Below are 24,761 nucleotides of genomic sequence, written 5' to 3'. Positions count from 1 at the left end.
GAGTGGGGACATTGAGTCCAATTATACCCATTTGAGTTTTAGGGAAAAAGAGGTGGAGATTACAGCATGTGCTTTCTCAAATAATTAATGTGGCAATCCACATAGACACACTCTTTTCTATTCTGATATATATGGGGTTCATTGTGGATGACTGAATGATTTATTTTTATTTTTTTTTGAAAAAAAAAAAATCCTACCAGGTTGTACGCTCTTGAGCCTAAAGATAGTTGCAGCAAAATGACCATCTGCCCCATGTTGTAGGCAGGGTTTTCATTTTGCTTCCCTTGGCAACCCATACTATTGGATAGAGTTCTATTTCCCTTCTTTCCTTTTTTTTTTTTTATATCATATGGAATTCAAAAAAGCTCCTAAAAGTTTATTAAATAAGAAAAATAAAATTTATATTTCTACTATCCTTTTTACTTATGTATAAACCAAGTAATCAATCAATTAACATTTAGTCCTACATAATAAAATTGTGATGGTACGGATGAAATGTACCGATAGCTAAATCCTTAACATAACAAAAGAGTTTGAAATACTGCAAGGTTTTTAAGGAATCGGATTGATGGGACGGATGGAATGTACAATGGTCAAAATGATTTTCATTGATGGTACGGATGAAATGTACAACGGTCAAAAATTCAAAAATGATTTTTAAATTGAACATTTAATGTGGATCCCATTCCCAATGTCGACCTTTCCAAATCTATATAATGTCGCCCTTTCTCTTCTGCCTCGACCTCTACGAGTTTCTTCTTCCAGCTTTAATACGAATATACTCTTCCTTGTCTGTACCTGAGATCTTCTCAAAGCAGTTATTACTTTTCTCAGTCTGAGAAGATTCCCGGAACTAACAGGGCGATTTGATCTCAAACCAATGGAAATGGTGTATCGATCCTATTCACAAGCTGTAGCGAACACTGAATTACAAATTCAAGCTTTCAAAACCCTAAACCTAAAGAGTATGAACACGAGTTCATCGCCTAAAAAGCCCTAACCCTCTTCAGTTTCCATTTTCTCCTCTTCGTTTCCCTTTCTCTTTCCCAAATCGCATCCTGCTGCTGTGCTGCGTCTCCCATCGGAGAGTCTTGAACCACTCCTTTCTCAATCGGCGCCTTCACTTGGAGTCTCGAACCTCTCCTTTCGCAGTCGGCGCCACCACTCGGAGAGTCTCGAACCACTCCTTTCTCAGTCGAAAAGGGTTCGGCATGCACGGCTTCTGCCTCTGGTAAGTCTCTCTATCTCAGCTCATTTCATGTTAATTTTGGTTCTCGACCAAAATTTTAGGCCTAAGCGTTCAGTATTTTCTGGGTTATAATTGTTTTCCCTTTGATCTTCAAGTCTACCATTTTCTGATAATTTCCATATCTATGCTTCTTGTGTATTGATCTCTGGTTAGAAATTGGATTTGCTTCTCAATTAAACCAGGCGAACGCTTAAGAACCCTTATTTCCTCAAACAAAACCGTTTAAGGACTGTTTTCCTCAATCCGGTTACTAAGCCGACAATGAAACAGTTTGAAATTTGGAAACTGCAACTGTTTTCTACTGAACCAAAACTGTTTAATTAACTATTGATTTGGATTCTGATCGGATTTTGCTCATGGCCAATATTTAGAATCAATTGTTCATCATATTCCTTTATCTGAGATTTAATACCCATATCCTAATGCGAGTAGATTTAATTCATATTCTCAGTTCCAGCCTTTGGATTGAGTTGGGATTTTCAGCAATTGATCTATACCTTGTTTACAGAACTCGATTGTCCGATTTACTTTTATTGTCTATTCTCCTAATCTGGGTTCTTACTCCGAGAAAAAGTCATATTTTGCTACTGGTTTGATTATTCTGTTACGGTTCTACATTATCAAGCCGAGGCATTGGGATAACCAATTTACATCATGATTTAAAATATGTAATAAGGAATGGATAAGTTCAGCCAATTCATGTTATATACAACATTTAATTATCATCCTAATCTAGTGTGTAGTTGATACATGATTTTCTGTAATATAGTGTATGATTTGCCAAAACACCATTGTTCTTCTTATTCGACATATTTGGTTGTGGACTTTTCCTAAAACAGGAATTTGTCAGAAACATTCAAATGCTTAACAAGAGAAGAGATGGGAGTTAACTATTTCCTAATGCTTTTGACACAAGAAGCAAAATATAGAAGGCTATATACTATGGGATCAACGATTTACCAGAGTACCAGGAATGTTACATGAGGCATCATTTTTTGTTGTATAGTTTTAAAGGATCGATGAGAGGAAAAGGTTATAAAAAGTGAGTAACATTACATACTGAAACTTCACTTAAAACTTGTATTCCTTCATTCAAACCGCAGTATATAAATTTCCCTCCTACTTGTTTTCTCAAATATTTGGCCAGAAAGAAGAGTCGTCACAGATGTGAGACCTTTTTTAATTCTTCTTTTCTAATCTTGTGTAGCGGCCTTTCTCCATATGCAGTGTTTTTTGATTGTCCAAAAGGCATAAATTGAAAATGAAAAACTGTTGGAAACCCCCAAAACCCTAAGATGACTTTCCTTTTATTTCTTTCTTCTTCTTTATCCTCAAAGCCCTAATGTGATTTCATTTTAAAGTTGTTTTTTAGCATGTGCTGTGAGTTGTAAAAATCTAATGGCTAATTGTCTTTGCTCGAAGTCTAATGTATGATCATCTGCAACATTCTGGATAGGTTCTATAGGACTAGCACCAAGTTGAACATTTTTTGAAAATTTAGTATTCTATTTTAATCGAAACTTTGGAGTTTTGTTTTACAGTTGTTTTTTTAGCTTGGGTATGAATTTTGCAAATCTGATGTCTAATAGTCTCTTCTCCATGTCTAATGCATGAACATCTGCAAGATTCTGAATAAGTTTGAGAGGACAAACACCCAATTGAACTAATGTAGAAAATCTAGTATTTTATTTTAGTTTAAACTTTGGTGATGACCAACTAACTTATACTTCCATACGAACAAAAGTTGCAGGTACCCATTCATTTTTGCATTTTCTATAGTATTATACTTAAGTTTGAACAATGTGCATATATTATTATTATTTTTTGTTAACAGTAACCCTTTAATTTGTTTACTCCCTTCTTTTTGTTCTTTTGTGTCTGTTAAACAGGAAAATAAAAGTGAAGAAGAGGTAAAGAAGATGGGTGTTCCGTTTTTCGCAAATCGAGTGACATCCACTTGAATTAACTCAAAGCTTACTATCTTCATTTTTCCTCATTCCGTATTTTTCTTTTTTATTCCCTACCCACCTTCCCTATTCATTCCTTCGGGCCTTTCCTTTTCCTATTTATTTCTTATCCACCCCTTTCCCTTTTTCTTCCAAACTCATCCCTTCGCCTTTCACTTTTTTCGTTGCTTCTCTTAAAATGAAATTTCAACATGATATACACTAATATTTCAGATACTTTTTCAGATACTACATTCTAAATACAAGCCACAACTTGAAATTGAATTAACTCCAAGTTGGTGATTCATATATTTTTTTTAATGGTTATAATTCATAAATAGTTTCCTATTTTGCATGTCAGAAGCTCAACTAATGTAGAATTAGCATTAGTTTATCTCTTCGCATATATTTTTAATCTTCTTTAAAACAAATTATTGGTTATTATTCTTAATGATATAAGGATTGCTAGGGGTTATTTCAATCTTTTATGATCATTGCTGGCAATATCACTTTCTTCATAGGCCACAACTTTCTACCCATAGGCTTATGTGGATGCTGTTTTAGCTGTTCTATCCATTGGATAGGTATGTTCTTTGAATTGGCCATGTCAAAGTTTCAGGATTCATATCAAGATTTGACCCACCACGAAGTCCTTTCGACCCCATAAATAACAGTAGAACCAAGGTTTGTGTAAAGAGAATTTCAAAGTTAAATTATATCCAACTCTTTTTGTGGCTATGCCCTTTTTATATTGTAATCAAAATGCTTTTTTTTTTTTGTAATATAGCCTTTGCTTTTATTTGCAGTGTAATATTTGGGCTCATGTGGATGATACATCATTAGTGTGGTGTGCATATAAATAAATTTTTAATGACTAAACACTCTTCTAAGAGGGAAAAGGGCAATCAAGAATCCAAGATACCGAGGAAAATGACAAAGTACCAAAAAGGCCTATGCCTCTTACATTGAAGGATGGTAAAAGTTTTAAATTTGAATCTTTCAAGAGCTAAAGAATGCTTGGTTCTTTGTTAAAAAATATACGGAAGGAAGAAAGAATGCTTGTTTTTGTGTCAAGGCACATAGGGTGCGAAAAGATTATGCTATTTTTGTGTTGAAGATTCTTGTGCCAATCCTCCCATTAGTTGTCGGGGCTGTTTTGTATCTACACATGCATAATTGTCTAATTGACGGTTCCCCTATAATCTCTCTTTCTTCCAGTGTGGAAATTAGATCAGTATTTTTATTTTTTTGGTAGTCTTTGAGGTATCAATACATAAGATTTTGACCATTGAGGAGCCATCAATCCGATCAATATGCTGGGATGGCATGCTTAGGAACAAACAAAGAGGACAATATAAAAATTATAGAAAAAGGCTCCTTGAGGGGAAGGGGAATACACATGGATTATATATTTTTCTAAATCATTAATTTTTAGGGAGAAAGAACGTTACCTGCTTTCGTTTGCATGCCTAGACACAACATAGGGCAAAAGGACCATGCTGCCCCGTCTCACCATGAAATTTGCGGATGAGACAAAAAATAAAGTGGCCAAGACCTAGGATAGGGACAAGAGTGCAAGAGTGGGGATCCAATTAGAGGGGATAAGGTGAGCTCTAGGGGAGTTGCCCTGAGGGGTAAACTAGGAGTTGCATAAAGGGATGGGGTAGGGAGGACGAGGTGTGATGGGGCCAGTTAGTTAGGGGCATAGGCTTACCTGGACAGAGGGGTATTTTAGGGATTTTAGAGCATTAGGAGAGAAGGGAGGATAGAAGTTAACTTTATTGGGGGAATCAAAAACAGAGTTTAAGGTAGGGGAGCTACAGTAAATATAGGCTAAGTGTAAAGACTCCCAACTTCTTATTATTAAAAAAAAAAAGAAGAAGCAATATTTACATCCCTCCCTTGTGTTTTTAAAAATTATATACTCCTACCGTCAAATGACGTTGTTAGTGTGGGGTTATTTTGAATTGTAAAAGACGATTTTAACCTTATGTAATTCGACCACAAATCAAATACCTGTTTTAACCCTATTGTCATGATTTAAAGTATCTCCGATACCGATACGATACCCTTCGATATGTATCTTAAATTTAACCGATTGATACGATACACATCGATATGATACATGAAAATTTTAAAATCCTTTCGTATCGATATATATCCTATGATACATATTGATATGCATCAATACACTATTGATACATACTGATACTCTATAAAAAATATAAAATCAAGGTGAAATATACGTTTTGGTGTGTATCAGTACATATCGGTGAGTATTTGTATGTATCGATTGATACATATCGATGAGTATCAGTACATATCAGTGAATATCGATATGTATCGATCAGTACATATCGGTGAGTATCGATACATATCGGTGAGTATCGGTATGTACCGATACAGTGCGCTACGGTCATATAATGGCCAAGATGGGTATTTTTTCAAAAAACACGATTTTTTGAGGTGTTTTTGTTCCCAAGTTGCTGCCAGTCATATTTCTTTCTAACTAAAGTGGAAATCAAGGTTTTGAACAAGGATTTTACATTTATGGGACAACTACAAACCTTGAATTCTTAGTGCGATACCCTCAATTTAGTGTTTATGCATAGTACATGTTATCAATAGCTTTTTTTAATAAATTTTTAATGCAAAAGTGTTTAAAAAGGTGTTTTATAACCATTTATGTATGTATCTTTAGCGTATCTTAGCGTATCTCCGATACTATACGATACCCTTCGATATGTATCTTAATTTTGGTCGACCGATACAGTGACCAATACCGATACTTTAATCCTTGCCTATTGTTTCTTAAAGTCATTTTTCCCCAAATTGAAAAGAGAAAATTAGGGTAGTGAAAACCTAAGTATTGTGAAATAAATGTAGTCACCATCTCTGATGAAGGTGAGGTAGTGATTAAGTGACAACGAAGGCAACCGTATGCCATAAAGCTGGACAAATTCCTAAGAACTTTCAAATTTCCAGTTTTTGAAATGCCTTGTATGAAGTTGGGATCCAACATAGATGAATTCCAACAACAAGGACAAGCAGGGTATGTTCCCTTACCTTGACCTTGTGTTAAGGTCATGATTGAAAAAAAAAAATTAGAATCTAATGCCCCTTCTGTGTTACCCTCTTTTTTTTTTTTTTCTGAAAACCCTAGACCTAATCACCATGATTGAAGACAAATAAGGAAAGGATTCAAGGGGATAAGACTACCATTGGTCTACAAAGGTGCTCAATTAGCTTTGGTTAAGAGAATAACTCAAAAATCGCCGATCATCACTCAGACATTGTCGATTTTAGATTGCGCCAACCATGAGTCTTCCAAGTTCAGAGCAGGGGGTTTTGACGCTTGAAGTTAATCAATTAGCATTGGTTATCACTCGAACATCACCGGAGTTTTGCGTCGTTAGCCTAAGTTCGCCATTTATCTTTTGTTGGATAAGATAGAGATGCAAGGAGTATGTTGAAGTGGGAAGTCTCCATGTATATCAGGCTTTTGTGGTTGAAAGGGTGAAAATAGTCTTTTAACAACATTGAAGGGTAAAGTGGGTATTATCAAAATATTAGTTTAACTTAACGATGTGAATATTTTAGTAAAAATTTAGGGATGACGTTTTCTATTCCATCACCCATTTAAGAATCTTACGAGGGACACTTTTTAAGTCGTTGGATTAGAATTGCGGGATTTTATCTGATTATCCAGGCCAATTCATTAACTTTTGATATTGATAATGGTTTTAAAAAATGGGTTTTTTCTTGTACAATCCCTAAAAATATTCATAACGTCCTGTAACCATGACATTAATAGTTAACATTTTTAACTTAAAATGTGACCTTTCTGACCCTTCTACTAACTTGTAAAAGAAACTTTTTCCACCATGAAAACCTTGTTAATCTGTGTCGGTTTGAATGTTAATGATATCATATTGGCCTTGTTAACACTGATATCATACCATTAACATTGATACCGATCCGGATTAGCCATATCAAGTGCAATCAAATTATTTTTTACCAATTAAAACTGTTGCTGGAGTTTTGCTAGGCAACTGAGAGTTTTGAGTCCGAATCAAGTCCTAGTATCATAGCTATTCTCGTATGGTGCTTGACTCATACTTGTAATCCACTAACTATCTCTCTTCTTACAACAGACCATAGTTAGTAAGTTCGACTACGGCAATAATATGGGAATGCATACATACAATAATTAAACGGGTCATACAGAAATAATACTTTTCAGAAATTCGGCACAATAAAACGTGCACTACAATTATAAGGTACGTGTTTAATACGATTGCTACGAAAACTTCCGGGAGCAAAAATACAGGTTTATTTTTTTATTAATAATGAACTAAAATTGATTGTTTACAACTAAATTTTAATATCTCATGCTCTCATGAACACCTAAATTCAATCTCGCTTTCCAATTGGGATCATTTCTCAATTTTTTTTTTTTTTTTGTTTTACATCTAATATTAATAAAGTTTAATCAAGTATATCATAACCAATGTTGATAGGTGATCCATCAACCACTTTCTATCATAGTAAGTAATAGCATATATTTATCAAAATAATAATAATAATAATAATAATAATAATAATAATAATAATAATAATAACATACGAATAACACAGTAACCCCTACTGATGTGGATTCGTATTCTAAAATCAAAATCAAATCGCCTATTGATCTATTCAGATATTCAATAATTCAATCGTAATAACCAACGGTAGATTCGTAATTAAGGTAAGATTTTAAATTGAATGAAAAAATTATAATTAAGTAGACTTTATAGGCTAATGGATAGAAACAAGAGTGTGGAGATATAAAGTTCATGATTAATAGACTTAGGATAAGCTTGAAATGAAATTTAATGAAAGGTATAAGGAGGGTTGGAATTAATAACATAAGAAAGGGAGATGTTTGTCATTCACATTTTTCTCAAAATCGAAAAACCAACGAAAAGGGAGAAGTGTCGTTTTAACTTTTGAGGTTGAGTTTTTTTTTTTTTTTTTNCTGATAAAATTATTGATTCTCTTTCAACCTCCCATCTCCCAACTGTAATCTGTAAAACAGAAAATATCTAAACTAGCCAGCCCATCTCCGATCCTCACTATATTCCGAACAACCAAATTCTAAACTGGTCGACCCATTACTAGGGAGCTTTAAATTGGAAGATAGCTTATAATTGCAATCCCAACCAAACCTCCCAAGCAAAATGGTTGTCCCGGAAGCAGGGTATTCTATTTGAATCGGTAAAACTCGGTTGAACTTGGTCATAAATGGGAATGAATAGGTGTGAATCAAATTGATTGATCAGTGACAATTCCATATCAGAGCATTTATTTAATGCATGGGCATGTGAGACATCATGAAAATTCTTAGCTGGACAGATTAAGGTCAGGATTGATTTCTACCTTACATGTTGTGTATATGGTGACCCGGTAAGATCTAGGCAGCACATGGTGTGGGACTAGGGGTGTCAACCGGTCGGGCTGGTTCGGTTTCGATCGGGCTTAATCGGGCTTGAAGACCTTCAAAGGCTACACCGTGTCTGCCCATTTAACTAATCGGGCTTAGTTATTGAGGGCATGGTACACTTTATATTCGGTCGGTCGGTCTTGATCTATAATCGGGCTACCTTAATCGGGCTTTAATCGGGCCTTAACCGGGCTACGGACATGTTTAATGTTAAACGGGCTTTAACCGGTTTTTAAACGGGCCCTCTTTGAAATGTATTATTATATTCCGGCCCACTCATGCAAGCCCAAAAAAATGACAATAAATCAATAAATGATACCAAATATAACCATTATTTAAAATGTGAACATGTCTTTACTTTTTAGTTTTTATTCTTTAATTTGGGGGGTAAAATAGGTATTTTACAATCATTAAAGGGTCGGGCCAAGTCGGTGCACAATAGGCCGGTCTCGGTCGGGCGTTATTCGGTCGGTCTCGGTCGGGCGCCCGACGGTCCAAGTAGCAAAACCGAGACCGACCATTTATAAACGGGCCGGGCTCAAGCCCGACACATTTAATAAACGGTCCGGGCCGGGCCGGTCTATAAACAGTCGGTCCCGATCGGTTTAGTCGGGTCGGGCCACTAATTGACACCCCTATGTGAGACATGCATAATTTTCTAATTGACGGTTCCCCTATAATCTCTCTTTCTTCCAGTGTGGAAATTAGATCAGTATTTTTATTTTTTTGGTAGTCTTTGAGGTATCAATACATAAGATTTTGACCATTGAGGAGTCATAAATCCGATCAATATGCTGGGATGGCATGCTTAGGAACAAACAAAGAGGACAATATAAAAATTATAGAAAAAGGCTCCTTGAGGGGAAGGGGAATACACATGGATTATATATTTTTCTAAATCATTAATTTTTAGGGAGAAAGAACGTTACCTGCTTGCGTTTGCATGCCTAGACACAACATAGGGCAAAAGGACCATGCTGCCCCGTCTCACCATGAAATTCGCGGATGAGACAAAAAATAAAGTGGCCAAGACCTAGGATAGGGACAAGAGTGCAAGAGTGGGGATCCAATTAGAGGGGATAAGGTGAGCTCTAGGGGAGTTGCCCTGAGGGGTAAACTAGGAGTTGCATAAAGGGATGAGGTAGGGAGGACAAGGTGTGATGGGGCCAGTTAGTTAGGGGCATAGGCTTACCTGGACAGAGGGGTATTTTAGGGATTTTAGAGCATTAGGAGAGAAGGGAGGATAGAAGTTAACTTTATTGGGGGAATCAAAAACAGAGTTTAAGGTAGGGGAGCTACAGTAAATATAGGCTAAGTGTAAAGACTCCCAACTTCTTATTATTAAAAAAAAAAAGAAGAAGCAATATTTACATCCCTCCCTTGTGTTTTTAAAAATTATATACTCCTACCGTCAAATGACGTTGTTAGTGTGGGGTTATTTTGAATTGTAAAAGACGATTTTAACCTTATGTAATTCGACCACAAATCAAATACCTGTTTTAACCCTATTGTTTCTTAAAGTCATTTTCCCCCAAATTGAAAAGAGAAAATTAGGGTAGTGAAAACCTAAGTATTGTGAAATAAATGTAGTCACCATCTCTGATGAAGGTGAGGTAGTAATTAGGTGACAACGAAGGCAACCATATGCCATAAAGCTGGACAAATTCCTAAGAACTTTCAAATTTCCAGTTTTTGAAATGCCTTGTATGAAGTTGGGATCCAACACAGATGAATTCCAACAAGGACAAGCAGGGTATGTTCCCTTAGCTTGACCTTGTGTTAAGGTCATGATTGAAAAAAAAAAATTAGAATCTAATGCCCCTTCTGTGTTACCCTCTTTTTTTTTTTCTGAAAACCCTAGACCTAATCACCATGATTGAAGACAAATAAGGAAAGGATTCAAGGGGATAAGACTACCATTGGTCTACAAAGGTGCTCAATTAGCTTTGGTTAAGAGAATAACTCAAAAATCGCTGATCATCACTCAGACATTGTCAATTTTAGATTGCTCCAACCACGAGTCTTCCAAGTTCAAAGGAGGGGGTTTTGACGCTTGAAGTTAATCAATTAGCATTGGTTATCACTCGAACATCACCGGAGTTTTGTGTCGATAGCCTAAGTTTGCCATTTATCTTTTGTTGGATAAGATAGAGATGCAAGGAGTATGTTGAAGTGGGAAGTCTCCATGTATATCAGGCTTTTGTGGTTGAAAGGGTGAAAATAGTCTTTTAACAACATTGAAGGGTAAAGTGGGTATTATTAAAATATTAGTTTAACTTAATGATGTGAATATTTTAGTAAAAATTTAGGATGAGGTTTTCTATTACATCACCCATTTAAGAATCTTACGAGGGACACTTTTTAAGTCGTTGGATTAGAATTGCGGGATTTTATCTGATTATCCAGGCCGATTCATTAACTTTTGATATTGATTATGGTTTTAAAAAATGGGTTTTTTCTTGTACAATCCCTAAAAATATTCATAACGTCCTGTAACCATAACATTAGTATTTAACATTTTTAACTTAAAATGTGACCTTTCTGACCCTTCTACTAACTTGTAAAAGAAACTTTTTCCACCATGAAAACCTTGTTAATCTGTGTCGGTTTGAATGTTAATGATATCATATTGGCCTTGTTAACACTGATATCATGCCATTAACATTGATACCGATACGGATTAGCCATATCAAGTGCAATCAAATTATTTTTTACCAATTAAAACTGTTGCTGGAGTTTTGCTAGGCAACTGAGAGTTTTGAGTCCGAATCAAGTCCTCGTATCATAGCTATTCTCGTATGGTGCTTGACTCATACTTATAATCCACTAACTATCTCTCTTCTTACAACAGACCATAGTTAGTAAGTTCGGGTACGGCAATAATACAAGAATGGATACATACAATAATTAAACGGGTCATACAGAAATAATACTTTTCAGAAATTCGGCACAATAAAACATGCACTACAATTATACGGTACGTGTTTAATACGATTACTACGTAAAATTTCGAGAGCAAAAATACGGGTTTATTTTTTTTATTAAGAATGAACTAAAATTGATTGTTTACAATTAAATTCTAATATCCCATGCTCTCATGAACACCTAAATTCAATCTCGCTTTCCAATTGGGATCATTTCTCAAATTTTTTTTTTTTTTTTGTTTTACATCTAATGTTAATAAAGTTTAATCAAATCTATCATAACCAATGTTGATAGGTGATCCATCAACCACTTTCTATTATATAATAATAATAATAACATACGGATAACTATTTAATAAATTAAAAAATCATTATTAATATTATCTTATGAAACATGAAAATCCACAGTAACCCCTACTAATGTGGATTCGTATTCTAAAATCAAAATCAAATCGCCTATTGATCTATTCAGATATTCAATAATTCAATCGTAATAACTAACGGTAGATTCGTAATTAAAGTAAGATTTTAAATTGAGTGACAAAATTATAATTAAGTAGACTTTATGGGCTAATGGATAGAAACAAGAGTGTGGACATATAAAGTTCATGATTAATAGACTTAGGATAAGCTTGAAATGAAATTTAATGAAAGGTATAAGAAGGAGGGGTTGGAATTAATAACATAAGAAAGGGAGATGCTTGTCATCCACATTTTTCTCAAAATCGAAAAACCAACAAAAAGGGAGAAGTGTTGTTTTGACTTTTGGGGTTGAGTTTTTATTTTTTTTTCAAACTAAATGTATTGATAAGAATAAAGCGTATTATACACATTTAAGTATTGTACGCATTTTAAACGCATATAATACAAGTACATATAAAATCTACATATAATATGGATTATTTAAATTGCTACATAAAATTATAACTTTTTTATTGAAACGTCCGAATATGGCAAAAATCAACGTATTATACGGGAATTTACATTCGAAACTGAGTTGATTACAAGTGTGGATTGCCAGGCACCTAATCCAAAGTGGAGAGTTTTTTATTCGCTTGTACACTTCTCTCTCTACTTTACCACTTTGTTCACTGCTGACCCTTAATGCACTAGAACGATTTCAACTATTACTGAAACTAAACTTGTTATAAGGAAACGGTAGCCACAGGCTGCAACCCGCTCTCTCTCCCTTGTTCCCAAAACAAGAACAAGAAGAGAAAGAAGCTAACCAAGAAAGACAACTGCTTTGAAGTTTGAAAACAGAAACCATGAAGGGTGGGTAGGTAAGATTACAAAATATAAATACATCTTATTGGAGCACAGAAAGATTATAAGAAAGAACAGCTTCTTCAAACCTTCTCCTTATAACCGTAATATCTCTTAAAAGCTCTGGGGAGAAAGACGGGCAATAAGAAACCAAACAGATTGAAGCACCATAACAGCAGACTAGCAACTGCAAGCGCTCTCCCAAAGTAAACTCTCCTCGCCGCCGAAGTACTCAACTCGGCATTCACCGTCTTCCCCATCTCAGCCCTCAGCCAATCCACAATCGTGAAGATCCTCCTCGAATTGTAGAACACAGGCACAAAAGCAAAGATCGGAATCGAGAAACCGGCATGAAATGTTAGACCTTCCATGAAAACTTGACTGCATAGAAGGAAGAAGTGGGCAGCAGCTGCTTTAATTCCTTCCTTGTCGCCTCCCAAGATCCCCTCAACGATGTAACCAATTGGGAGAATAAGCCCAATCAAGGCTGTGAAGGGGACGTAGAGACTCAGGAACTTATTAATTTTCTGGCCGAAGACTCGGGGGTCTGTGGAAGGATCAAGAACAGGGAAGGCTACCTTGGAGAGGAAGAGCACGTAGACAGGGGAGAAGAGTGTGAATGCCACGTCTTTAAAGCTTACCATTCCACTTGCAGGGAAGATGACGATGACGGCGAGAGCACTGAGTTGTCGGAATGACAGGAAACCTCTGCGGATGCTCCCGTTTTGCAATACTCCCCCAGACATGTTGAGTAGCAGTGGGAGAAAGATTCAATTTTCAATTCGATATGGGTTTTGTTTGGTTTCCTGTTTCTAGTTTGATGGCAGTTGGGTTCTCTTCTTGGAATTCCTGGGACTGGGAGATATCAGTGGTAACTGGAAGAAGGTTTGGGAGGAAGTGAAAATTGATTTCTTGGAATTTTGCTCTACACAGTGACGATCTAGGAGGTGTTAATTGGGAGCTCTCTCCTCATTTTCTTCTTCGAAAGAAGATTATGAATTTTGGATTGGCAGGAAGGAGAAGTGAGAGTCCCAAATGGCTGGAAGAAGGTGATGGAGTTTTCAGTTAACCAATCAAATATGGAAAAATAAAAGGGAAAAGATTTTTTGATTACCACACAATCTGAGATGAGAAGATGTATCGTGCGTTTATGTGTTTGGTCTATAATTCACCACGAGCACAAAGTTGCAGATAGAAGTTATGGGGTCACCATTGCAATGAGCTTTACTTAACAATCTCTAGTGGGGGCAGAATCGGCCGACTCTGATTGAAATCGGCGGAGCCCGATCCAAATTCAAGCTGATCCCTTCTGAATTTCTAAGGTTCAGATCGATTCCGCTTGAACCAGAATCCGCTGAGACCAATATCATTGCCAATTCCAATAATTTGAACCTTGAGTGAATGAACTGCCTTAACTAGGGGATGCAGAGTTAGCCAAGTGAGAATGAAACCACCTGAAAATTTTGAAAATTTTGGTGCCTGTGCAGGGCCAGGATTGGGATTCCAATGGCCAAGCTTGGAGTAAGCCGTGTTAGGGACCCTGGGCTGGACAAAGGTTTTCAAAAACCTAGTCCTGTCTCCTGATTGGCAAGGTTGCACCCTTAGCCTTAGCAAGGTAATACACTCCAGTGAAGACCAAAGCGATCATGCCAGCCTATCAATGATATTAGCTCCCAATTGAAAGTAACCCAGTCATGATCAAGTTGCATTGTACTTAATATCCTAAGAACAGACAAAGAAGCATAAACGCAAGATCATCAATAACACTGAGAAGTAAAAAATCATTACATCAGAAAAAATTTCATCACGAAAAAGAAGGGAGAGAAGACAAAAATCAGCTACCACTTACCAGACCCAAAAATAGAAGGATAAAAGAAAATTTAAATGGTATCCAAAAGATTATCCTCCTGAACTTTTCTTTTTTGGTTTCCCTCTCTTCTTAAGACAGAAGACTTCTGCTAAAATTGGAACTCTGCTAAGAATTTAGGGTGTGATGGGAAAATGCACACTAGTAAAAAATACTGACTCAAGTACAATTTCTCTTTTTTGGTATATACTTCAGTCTATAACCATTTTCTTGCTTCCCTTTGCACTTGGTTTTAGCAGCTCCTGTAGTGATGGGCTCAAAAGGACCCACTCCCACCAGCCAGTTCTCGGCATTCCCCAGGATGTTGCGTTTGCAACCGTCTGATGAGAACTGCGATGGTGTTAACACATTTTCATGGCTATCCATGAAGTCAGGAGGTTCATTTTCTGAACATAATACAAGTTTCACGTGATCTGCAGCAATAACCTCCTGCCATCCTATAAGCAGTTTAGCAAATTAGACCCAATATGCAGGACTGTTTGAGAGATCAACAAGTAGGACAAGAAAAATGAACATTCTTACTCTGAACAAGAAAAGCTTCTGCAGCACGACGGGAGAACAACTTCGGCCTTCTTGAACTTGCATTGCCTTCCAGCAACATGGGAGAATCTCTTATACTCCCAGAGCTATCATCATCCATGGAACAATGGGCCAGATAACTCTCATTGGAGGGATTTTGGTTTGTGAAAAGGCCAGAAGTCACACTCACTTCATCTTCTCTCTTATCACCCTGAAAATGCATGGAATCACCAAGTTCATGCCTTCCCACTAGCCTCCAAAGCTTGGCCATCTGCTGGTTTGTACCCCCTTGGCCTGAGTCAGGCTTAATGGGCTTCTCAACGATGTGGTTCCGCCTTGGTGGTACATATTCTGTCATGCACTGATCAAGAGCAGCAACTGTGGTATCAACCTGACACATGGTACTACAATCCCCGAGTGTAACAGAGATGGAACCTATCAACAACTCACAGTTATCATTATTATCTGATTGGTCTACCAATTCTCTTCGTATTCTGGACCTCAAATCCTCTCCCACTTCGGGCTTGGTTTTCCGGGTCCATACTTTTTGGCCATTGGCCATAGAAGCAGTTCTCTGTTCCCTGTAAGTTCCATGCTTCTGCACAGCTCCCAATTTCAATGCATTCTGGGCTGAATGTAAACCAATTGGCATGCCTCTCTGTGGTTTCGAAAACTGCCTTTGAGCAACTATTGGTTGCCACCAGCCACCTCTCTGCTGCATTTGTGGGTCAGCAGTTTGATAATTATCTGAGCTCCTGTTATGAGAAGTGATCTCAACGTCAGGACCACTAAACCAAGTCTGACATCCAGTGTCTGCTTCCACATCATATCTTAGATGTCCAACTGGCTCAAGGAATGATGAAACAGGACCTAACTGTCCTTCCTGAGAATGTAGGTTAGGGGCAGCCTCGGGGATGGTCTTCTTCTCCGTGGGAGAAACTACGTCATACAAGGCATCAGGAGAACCATCCCTAGAATCTTCCTTGTCCCCCTCAGTTTGCTCTCTTGATTTCTGCTCCTTCTGCCTAAGCTTCTTCAGCCGTCTCCTTTCCAAGAGCTCAGCTTGCCTTCGGGGAAAGAAAAACCACAAAAGAAAAAAAAAAGAGGGTGGGGGTTGGTCAGTTCTGAAGCATAAAAGCTAAATCAGTCCTATAAACGCATAACAGTGGGCAATTCTGTCAGTGGTATAGCCTATTGAACTGCATGGATCTATTCAGTTAAAAACAATGCCATTTTCTGAAAAATACTATAGAACTTGTTAACATGTGTCAACCTGATCATTGGTACAATGTACTGCAACTCGACTTAGTAAAATTGAAAATATTCATACAGCTCCTGATGGAATCTAAATCACTAAAGGATAGGGTTTAGAAATTCCGGTAGAAACCAGGATCGCAGTGAAGAGTTTGGAACCAGATTTTAGGAGATTTGCAATAAAAGCATATCAAGTGCTCCAATCTAGCCAAAAGGCTGGTCTAGTCCTCTATTTTTATAACGATGCAGTAACACGAGCTCAACACCACCAGAAAAAGGCAACAAGCCCTTCCAAAAAGTGGCATACAATCAAAAATCACTCATAGAGCTACAGCCAAAATCTAGCCTCACACATCATCACGCATATTTTAAGTTTCATTTGGAAAATTCTCATAAGAGGCCACCACAAGGATTACATGATTAACATATTCATTGGAAGTTGGAACTAGCTCCAACATTTTCTAATAATTATGTTAGTGAATTTCAATATTTTGCACATTACACCAAACCTCGTAAACCATGCAAAATTTGGACCAGATATCTGGTTGCTGATCCATGAACCTAGTCATGATATTGATTCAACATGAATGTACCTTCTCCGGGCAGCTTCCTCTTCCTCTACAAGCAACTTATGACACCTCAAGGCTTCTGCATCCTTATCAGCGAGCCATGCTGTAACCTTTGCAAGGAAATAGTTTAAACATAACAAGTTTAAGATCAGTAATACAAATGGGGAGGGGGAAGAGGGCGTGGAGAGTACCAGTTTCTGCTCCACCAGGAAGCTAGTGCAAGCAACTAGATTCTTCATCTCAAGACCAATCTTTGCAGCTTCACCATCAAATACAAATTTCTGCATTGATATGGCTGTGCCAGCACACAAGAAGGTTTTTTCACTTGCATCATCAAGGATACTGAACAGTTCTTGGGAAGAAATAGGAAACCTGGACGGTCTACATTGGACAACATCCTTCAGAAAGTAGAGGCATGTCTGAGATCTTCTCAAGGTATATTGAATAATGATAAAATGAAAAACTAACTAAAGCTTAAAACGAAGGGGGGGGGGAGAATCTCATTACCAGAAGTGCTGCTCCAGCCTTTATATAAACTTGTGGCAGCAAAGAAAACCCAGGTTTCCGGACAAGTGATGTCAGTGCTCTTATAATAGAAGATCCAGGAACATCCTAAAATGTACATTATGCCAAAACATAACATCATTCATAGATAAAAAATAAAAACAGAAGATTAGAGATAAAAACAGTAAATCTGGCATCATAATGTTCTTCTAAACTGTGTTCAGTACTTTCTTATGTTTAAAAGCTACCATTGGGCCCTATATCAATCTGATTTTTCAAGCTTAATTTTGATTGCTGTTCTATTAAAAAACCGCTGTTCGTTCTAGGATCTAAGAGTTGTTAGGAAGTTAGATGTGACTTTATGAAGCAAGGAATAGCAAGTCCTAAATGAATCTCTCTATTTTTCTTTTCTTCAGTTTTGGGCAGGCACAATTTCTTAAACCCCGGATATTATTGCAGTTGATCTATCTTAATTCCTTTAACAAAAGTTGTTAACACCACAGAGAAATGCAATAAGGACATTTGGGAAATTAAGTTTATACAAGAAGAATCCCAATCTTAAGGTAAGGCAAAAGGTAATTTCAAAAGAGGAAGAACCATATCACCGTCCACAGTTGTACACACCTCATTTTGTCACACACCCTCGAGCAATGATGACAATAGGATGGTTATCTCAATATCTCTCTCAAGGAAAGACTCAACTTATGGCCACTTATGGGAAGGGGACCTAACTACATTCACAAGCTTTTATTGGTAAAATGGTTTTCAAAACTGATTTCAATGATGATAAGTGATTTTATCATGTAAGAACCGAGCATTACACAATGTTGTGAGAATGACATAAATCGGGCACCGATTCTCGCCCCCCCCCATTGCCTAGCAAATGTCACCTATAGTTGAATTTTTTCTGGCAAAATTGTTGGCCCAAGCCATACTCATGTCCCACATCATTGGATAGTGCTCGGACCAAGATTTTAAATAACATATCACACGTCAAAATCAAATAAACAGATAAAAAATTAAGATTAATGGAAGAAAGATTCCTTTAAGCAATCCGACGCTGCTACCTTTGTAGGAACCCCAAAAGGCTCATGTGGATCCGCATGTCTATTTTGGTGCTCTTATAGATCCGCATGGACATATTGGGAATAATCTCACCTTGGCCAAAAATGGCCCTTTCCTCATTCAGAAACCCTTATAAATAGCCACCCCCCTTCCCCCTTGTCGTTTCAAAACAGACCAAGAGTAGTTCAAATTTGGCGTGAAGGATCTGAATTTGGAGTGACTGGAGGACCCAAATACCAGGGAAATTTCACTTGGGCTAACGCCCCTTCCCATAGTCGAGTCTTACCAAGAGAGAGACACTCCCCCTTGAGCTGGGAGATAAAAGCTCGCAATTTGGAGCAAAGGGGTCCTCCCGTCCCGACCTTCATTTGGGGTCAAAGTAAAATATAATTTCTTCTCTCTCTTCTTTAGTTAGCGTAGTGTAGCATAATATAGTGTAGTATAATGTAGTGTAGTGTAATTAGCTTAATCTTAGTTAATTAGATAAACATATTTATGATTAATTAATTATATTACTATTAGTTAATTAATTAATAATTAGATAAAGCATGTTTAGAGTTAATTAGCTTCGCAAGTTGTCAATTTTTGCAATTAGATGTGCACGATTTGGGATAAATAGTTCAAGCAAGTATATGTAGGGTTTAAGATGCAATATTCTTTGACGCAGTGGTGTACATTAGTAGGTTTAACATAGAAATGCATATGGGTTAGGACAAACATGCTTGGGAGAATGTTCAAAGTAGAAAGACCGGCTTGCAGGGCGAAGTGGGTGCCTAACACCTTCCCACCTCTATAACCCTTACCCAATTCTCTGACCAGACCATGATTTTGGAGTCAACTGCTCTTCCCTATCGAGGAACGAGCCTTTTATGGGTCCTAGGCCCTTGTCCTAGGTGGCAACTCCCATTTCCCTTCCTCAATCAAGGAAGGAGAATTGTATTGACCATTAGCTAGTAAGCAACCGACAATCAGTTGGGACCCACACCACACCATGTGTGATGTACGCACGCGCGTTAGGTCATTGTACCTACAACGGCCAAATAATGTTTTCATCAATTTAAGTATTCACATTTAACAAATGGTAAGATAAGAAATTGCACAGGTTTCTAATATTGAAAGAAATAATATCAAAACCTGCAACAGAATTGATTAAACCATTGTTCTTGTAAGGCAGCACGTTTTATAACCATTTGAATTTGGTTTAAAGATAAAAGCATACAGACAACAAGAATTAATATCTAACAAAAGAATTACCTCCAGCATCACATTCTTGAATGATACAATGTCTGTGGCATCATCTAACAAGAGCTACAAAATATACATTTGCATATCAATATGCAGAATGAAAAAATGAGTAGTTTTTTGACATAGAGATAAGTAGAAGAAGGGATATTAAAATATTACCTTATCCCAGAATGCACCCAAGACATCTCTATTTTTGGGAGAGTCCTAGAAATGCCAATCCATCATCAAATATGAAACAATGAGGAAGTTAAAAAAAAGAATTACCCCTATGCAAAAGGAAAATGTCTTACACTTGACTCACCAACAAAGCCAGGTTTTCGTGTTTCAGGAATCGGTTACAGTTTAGCTTTTTGACGAAGCAACAGGAACACTTCATTACATAAATAAACACTATCAACATGAAGAAAGATAGCAATAATACCACATCAATGTTCAAAGAACGGCGATGCACGCGTATATGCCTTCGGTAGTTAATGGTTGAACAGAATTCCTTGGAACACCTCTCACACTTATGCATCTGCGCCTTAGAAGGAGACAACAAGGGCCATCCTGGGAGGTCTGCCATTCAGAAAAGAGAAGAAATGAATCATCAGCAATCCTTGGCTTCAAATAGAGGCAAAACCTATTTCTAGCTACAACCCATATACCTGCTTAGACACTTGACATATAATTTCACGCTCACCATTGGCCTTAGCAGCTGCCTGGCCAAAGGCAACAACAGCCTGAGAGATTTAGGGAGTTTGCAAGTGTTCAGACACACTTTTTATCCCTTTAATGGGAACTCCACTGCTTTTTATAGGGTGAACAGATTCCTTAACCCCATTAGTATCAAATGAATATGAACTAATCCCATTACAATGCTCCAAATGATGCTCCTTCCCTTCTACCAAGTTGTTAACCTTTGGACCTTTAGAGAGTGTGTTAGTACCTTTCTGGTCTAAAGCGTTAAGTAATTGAATCCACTGAACTGGGCTGTCACCAGCCCTTGAAAAAGGAAGAAAAGGTTCTTTTCCTATTGCGTGTCTGAAAAAATTGTCAAGGGAATCATTTCCTTCCTCCAATTTCCCTGCCTTCTTCTCAGACATCATTGCATGGGGAGTGCTACAGAGCCTTAGTTTTGCTGCTGGCATCTATGGTTTTGAGCAAAATTTAATATGAGCTCTCACAAGGTCCCCTGCTCACATAGAAAAGCAAAATAGAATGATCACAACAATCGCATTCTAAACTTAAGTCATGCAAGTAATGTCACATGAGAAAATTTGAACCCTTGATGTTTCCAAGAGAGACAGGTGATTCTTAAATCAAACGTAGAAATGCATCTGGCATTTTGCTTGACTAGCGCTTGATTCTTGATGTTTTAACAGGAAAAAAGATTCTTTCTATACTATGGTGTGTCTGTACAAGAAGAATTTGTTTATAAGGACACCAGGTGAACCAGAAAGCTTACTAAGGATACCAGCAAAGGCTTAAATATGTTAAAACCTAACACATCACATTCCCTTCTGATAACCACATGGCATGCTGTATGCCTGTATCCTATAGATAACAGCATATAAGTACCAACTACCAACTGAGATATGGCATGCCCAACAAATTTAGACAGATTCTTAGGCATTCAATGATATAGGGAATCATTTTCTGATTGTCTCTGTCACTTAGGCTAGGTATCCTGTTCTATTGAATTTAGTCTGAAAATAAGTTTGCCAGCATGTAGTCGATATAAGATTTTGCCATCCACTGCACCGTCTTTGAACTTATTATGTAATAGGGACACTTAACGATATAAGATTTTGCCATCGGTACTCCCTCCTGTTTCTTAGTTCATGTCAGAAACCAGCAATTCTGTTTATATAATCTTGTATACATTTCACTGCAATTGTACCCTATGCCAGGCACTAAGAACCCTGCTTGTCCTTGTTACCTATAGCCTATAGGTGTCTGGTCCCTAATCAAAAAATGGCCAAGAAGCTTTTGGGCCGATACCTGTTTCAAAGGGAAAATGTCTAGAAATGTATTGGGTTACAAAAATTTAAATTTTTCTTAAAGAAATCAAAACGACCATTTCGACCACCTTGAACTAAGAAATTTAGTACCGTTGGCTCAGTACATTCCCTGATCCACATTTTTCACAACCAGGAGGTTCACCATAATAAACATTCCTATCCGAGAATCAACTGAACTGATAGAGAAACTCACAGTAAATGTCGCTCATGGGATGAAAAAGGACTGCTCTTTCGCCTTCAAACCCATCAGAATTCAATTAATAAAACAAAAATGAAGAAAAATCTAAATAATTATTCCAATATCTCGATTACAATTTGTGAGACTCCAGTGTACCCAATACTTGTCAAACTCAATATAGGCGAGCAGGAAAGTAATCAAAACCAGAAAAAGAATGGATCGTATCATAACCGAACTAAATCAAACAATAAGAAGAATCAAAAAAATTGCCAGTGTTTCTCGCCATGGTATTGTTGCATGAGATCTTTTATCTCCACCAGATAATAAAACAAACAGGGAAAGAGACGGAGACGAGAGGGCGGTATACGTACCAACGAAGCTTGAAAGATCGATTCAAAGAGAGGAGATGATTCGCCGAAGCTGCAAATGATACGAGTAATTCAGAGAAGAGAATAAAAACCAGTACAGACGGAATCGGTCGGAAAACGAAAAAAAAAATAGTTATTGCCAAAATCTCGATCCGAAAAGAGAGTTTCGGACGTGGGAAGTATAAAACCATAGGGTAAGTGCAAAGGATCGACGAAATAAAAAGGCGAAAGGGACATTTTTCCACATCAAAAAGATTTTTCAAATTACATCCCTCCTCTGTATTTTGTTCTTATTACAATTTCCTCCTCTACATTTTACTCTTTCCTCCCTTGTATTTTTAAAAATTAATACTCTTTTCCTATAGTATATTAATTTTTGGCAAAAGCTTTTCTAGTCAGCAGTCCAGCTAAGGAAGTCAATGGTCAGAGTGATCTCAACCCTTTAAATGGCATCCAAACATCATGACCATTCTTCCATTTGCCTACCTATACGTAAATATTATACGATGTAAGTCATTTCAAAATTTTAATGTTTATCAACGTACATTTCCTTTTTCCCATACGATACAATCTCCATCCCTCCGTCACTTCCTCGGTTCCTCCTCGACACTTTGGGGGAGGTGCTCTACAACAGCGGTTCGGGGGAAGATTGAAAGAGAAGGCCTCGATGAAGCAGCGGTTAGGTGACGAACCCACCGTGAGCCGTCTCCTCTCCCTCCGGCGTAGAAAACTGTTCTTCTTTTTCACCATTTTCAGTTCTTCTGTTTCTTTAAATTTGAACGGAGGGAGAGGTGAGAAAGAGGTAGAGAAGCAGAGAGCAAGTAAGAATATTTATGGGGGGAGAGATGCAGAGGGGCGGTTGGGGAGAAATAGAGGGAAAAGGCTTCGATGAAAGCCGCAGAGGTGATGAGACCTACAACAAGTCACCGCCCTGGCTGAACCCATCAATGTCTGCTCACAAATTGCAGGCCAGGTACGTTTCATGAATTAGGGTTTATAGTTTGGTTTTCCTAATCCTTATTCTTTCCCACCAATTGATCTCATAAACTAGGGCAAAAATCTAACGGGTTGTCTTTGACTGCCACTTCCATTAACAAGAATTGATTCTTGGAGACGACCTTTTCATGTTAATGGAAAATTGGAAATCATTATGCTGTGGTTTTTTGGATTCTAGGAATCATTTTGTATCTGAAAATGTCAATTTGTTTTGAGAATTTGATAGTGAGGTTTGCTTTGTACCAGAATGCACAATCTATAACTGACAATCATCTTCTTTGAAGTTATTTTTGTACTTTATGTTTTGAGGATTTGGTTTTTGAGCTTTTGAATATTAATTTGATAAAAATCTCATTGGTTCAAGTAGGGGAAGTTGAGGAAGGACTTTATCAAAATTGTTTGGGTTTGTTGGGGTGTAAAGGTGGATGTTCCGCATCAACTACCTGGGATTCCCAAATTAAAGTGTGCTTCTCTAACTTGCAGGTGCATTTATATGTATCTATTAAGGATACCGGTTTTAGAGGCAAAGGAAATTAAAAAAAAAAAAGAAATAAATAAATGAAAAAAGGGTATCTGTGGGACAGTAGAAGTGAGAGGAGCAGTTATCATTTGGTTGTGTGGGAAGATTGTAAACCAATAAGATTTGGGGATAAAGATGTTGTGAGGGTGATGAATGAGTCTTTGCTTTGAAATGGCTCTGTAGGTTTCAAGAAGGAAAGGACTAGCTATGGAGAGTAGTTGGAAGGAAGTATGGGTGGAGTGGAAAGGCTGTTCCTCGGCCGGGGGGCTTAGAGAAGTGTGTTCAAGGGTAAGGATAATTACATGAATAGGGTGAGGTGGGTGGTTGGTAATGGAGAAAATTAGAGTGTGGCAAAATGCTTGGAGAGGTGAGGGAAGGTTGTCTGAAATTTGTCCAATTTTATATAGGATTTCAGATAGCAAAAGGAAAACTAGTGGGAGATGAGAGATCCGGGGAGGATGGTGGCTGGGGTAAGACAGTTTTAGACATTTTCATAATAGAATTGACTTTCCAGATCTATTGAGAGAGCAAGTGGTGAAATAGCTCAGGTGATGGGGGAGCTACGGAGCTACCAATAGTGGCAAGGAGGGAAGATCAAAGAAAGTGGATAGATTCTTCAATTGGAATGTCTTCATTTGGTATCAAGTTATGTTGTGCAAGGCAGAAAAGTTCAAATCTCTATAAGATTTGGAGCAGGAAAGTTCCACTAAGTGTGAGAGTCTTCATGTGGATCTACTTAAAAGACAAAGTGCCAACTCAAAAGGACTTCAAGATATTGGATGTGCATTTGGCCAGCACTTCTG

General features: G+C 37.4%; 2 protein-coding genes and 1 long non-coding RNA gene across 6 annotated transcripts; 1 reads left to right on the top strand and 2 right to left on the bottom strand.

The window, feature by feature from the left end:
* The first annotated feature begins 696 nt into the window (after nt 1–696).
* LOC122080833 lies at nt 697–4,410 on the top strand. Of its 2 annotated transcripts, XR_006140924.1 has the most exons (3): nt 701–2,291; nt 3,139–3,879; nt 4,002–4,410. It is a non-coding gene; the product is annotated as an uncharacterized LOC122080833 (long non-coding RNA). The 2 variants fall into 2 exon arrangements; XR_006140923.1 differs by having other exon boundaries at nt 697–2,291; nt 3,139–4,410.
* An 8,543-nt stretch (nt 4,411–12,953) lies between these two features.
* LOC122082241 lies at nt 12,954–13,616 on the bottom strand. Its single transcript, XM_042649706.1, has one exon. The coding sequence runs from the start codon at nt 13,614–13,616 to the stop codon at nt 12,954–12,956; it is 663 nt and encodes a 220-aa protein (XP_042505640.1).
* Nucleotides 13,617–14,609: 993 nt separating this feature from the next.
* On the bottom strand, nt 14,610–22,640 carry LOC122081932. Of its 3 annotated transcripts, XM_042649356.1 has the most exons (10): nt 22,446–22,640; nt 20,822–21,067; nt 20,315–20,451; nt 20,053–20,097; nt 19,903–19,956; nt 17,587–17,691; nt 17,271–17,477; nt 17,104–17,189; nt 15,260–16,323; nt 14,610–15,174 (listed from the first exon to the last, which is right to left on the bottom strand). In XM_042649356.1, exons 2-10 carry the CDS (start codon nt 21,021–21,023, stop codon nt 14,897–14,899), a joined length of 2,178 nt encoding a protein of 725 aa, XP_042505290.1. In that variant the 5' UTR covers nt 21,024–21,067; nt 22,446–22,640; the 3' UTR covers nt 14,610–14,896. The 3 variants fall into 3 exon arrangements, with proteins under 3 accessions (XP_042505290.1, XP_042505291.1, XP_042505292.1); XM_042649357.1 differs by lacking the exon at nt 20,822–21,067; XM_042649358.1 differs by lacking the exons at nt 20,822–21,067; nt 22,446–22,640 and adding an exon at nt 19,452–19,675 and having other exon boundaries at nt 20,315–20,330.
* Between the last annotated feature and the right edge of the window lie 2,121 nt (nt 22,641–24,761).

This window comes from Macadamia integrifolia, chromosome 6, assembly GCF_013358625.1.
Source record: "Macadamia integrifolia cultivar HAES 741 chromosome 6, SCU_Mint_v3, whole genome shotgun sequence".
Taxonomy (NCBI): domain Eukaryota; kingdom Viridiplantae; phylum Streptophyta; class Magnoliopsida; order Proteales; family Proteaceae; genus Macadamia; species Macadamia integrifolia.
The sequence above is the reverse complement of the archived record's forward strand: the minus strand, read 5'-3'. Positions and strand labels throughout refer to the sequence as shown.

Excerpts from the sequence above, each read along its gene's own strand:
- LOC122081932 (XM_042649356.1), bottom strand. The coding sequence starts at position 21,023 with ATGCCAGCAGCAAAACTAAGGCTCTGTAGCACTCCCCATGCAATGATG. Across the intron at positions 17,478-17,586 it reads AGGCTGGAGCAGCACTTCTG|GATGTTGTCCAATGTAGACC; the intron begins GTAATGAGATTC and ends TACTTTCTGAAG. Across the intron at positions 16,324-17,103 it reads GAGGAAGCTGCCCGGAGAAG|GCAAGCTGAGCTCTTGGAAA; the intron begins GTACATTCATGT and ends CTTTCCCCGAAG.
- LOC122082241 (XM_042649706.1), bottom strand. The coding sequence starts at position 13,616 with ATGTCTGGGGGAGTATTGCAAAACGGGAGCATCCGCAGAGGTTTCCTG.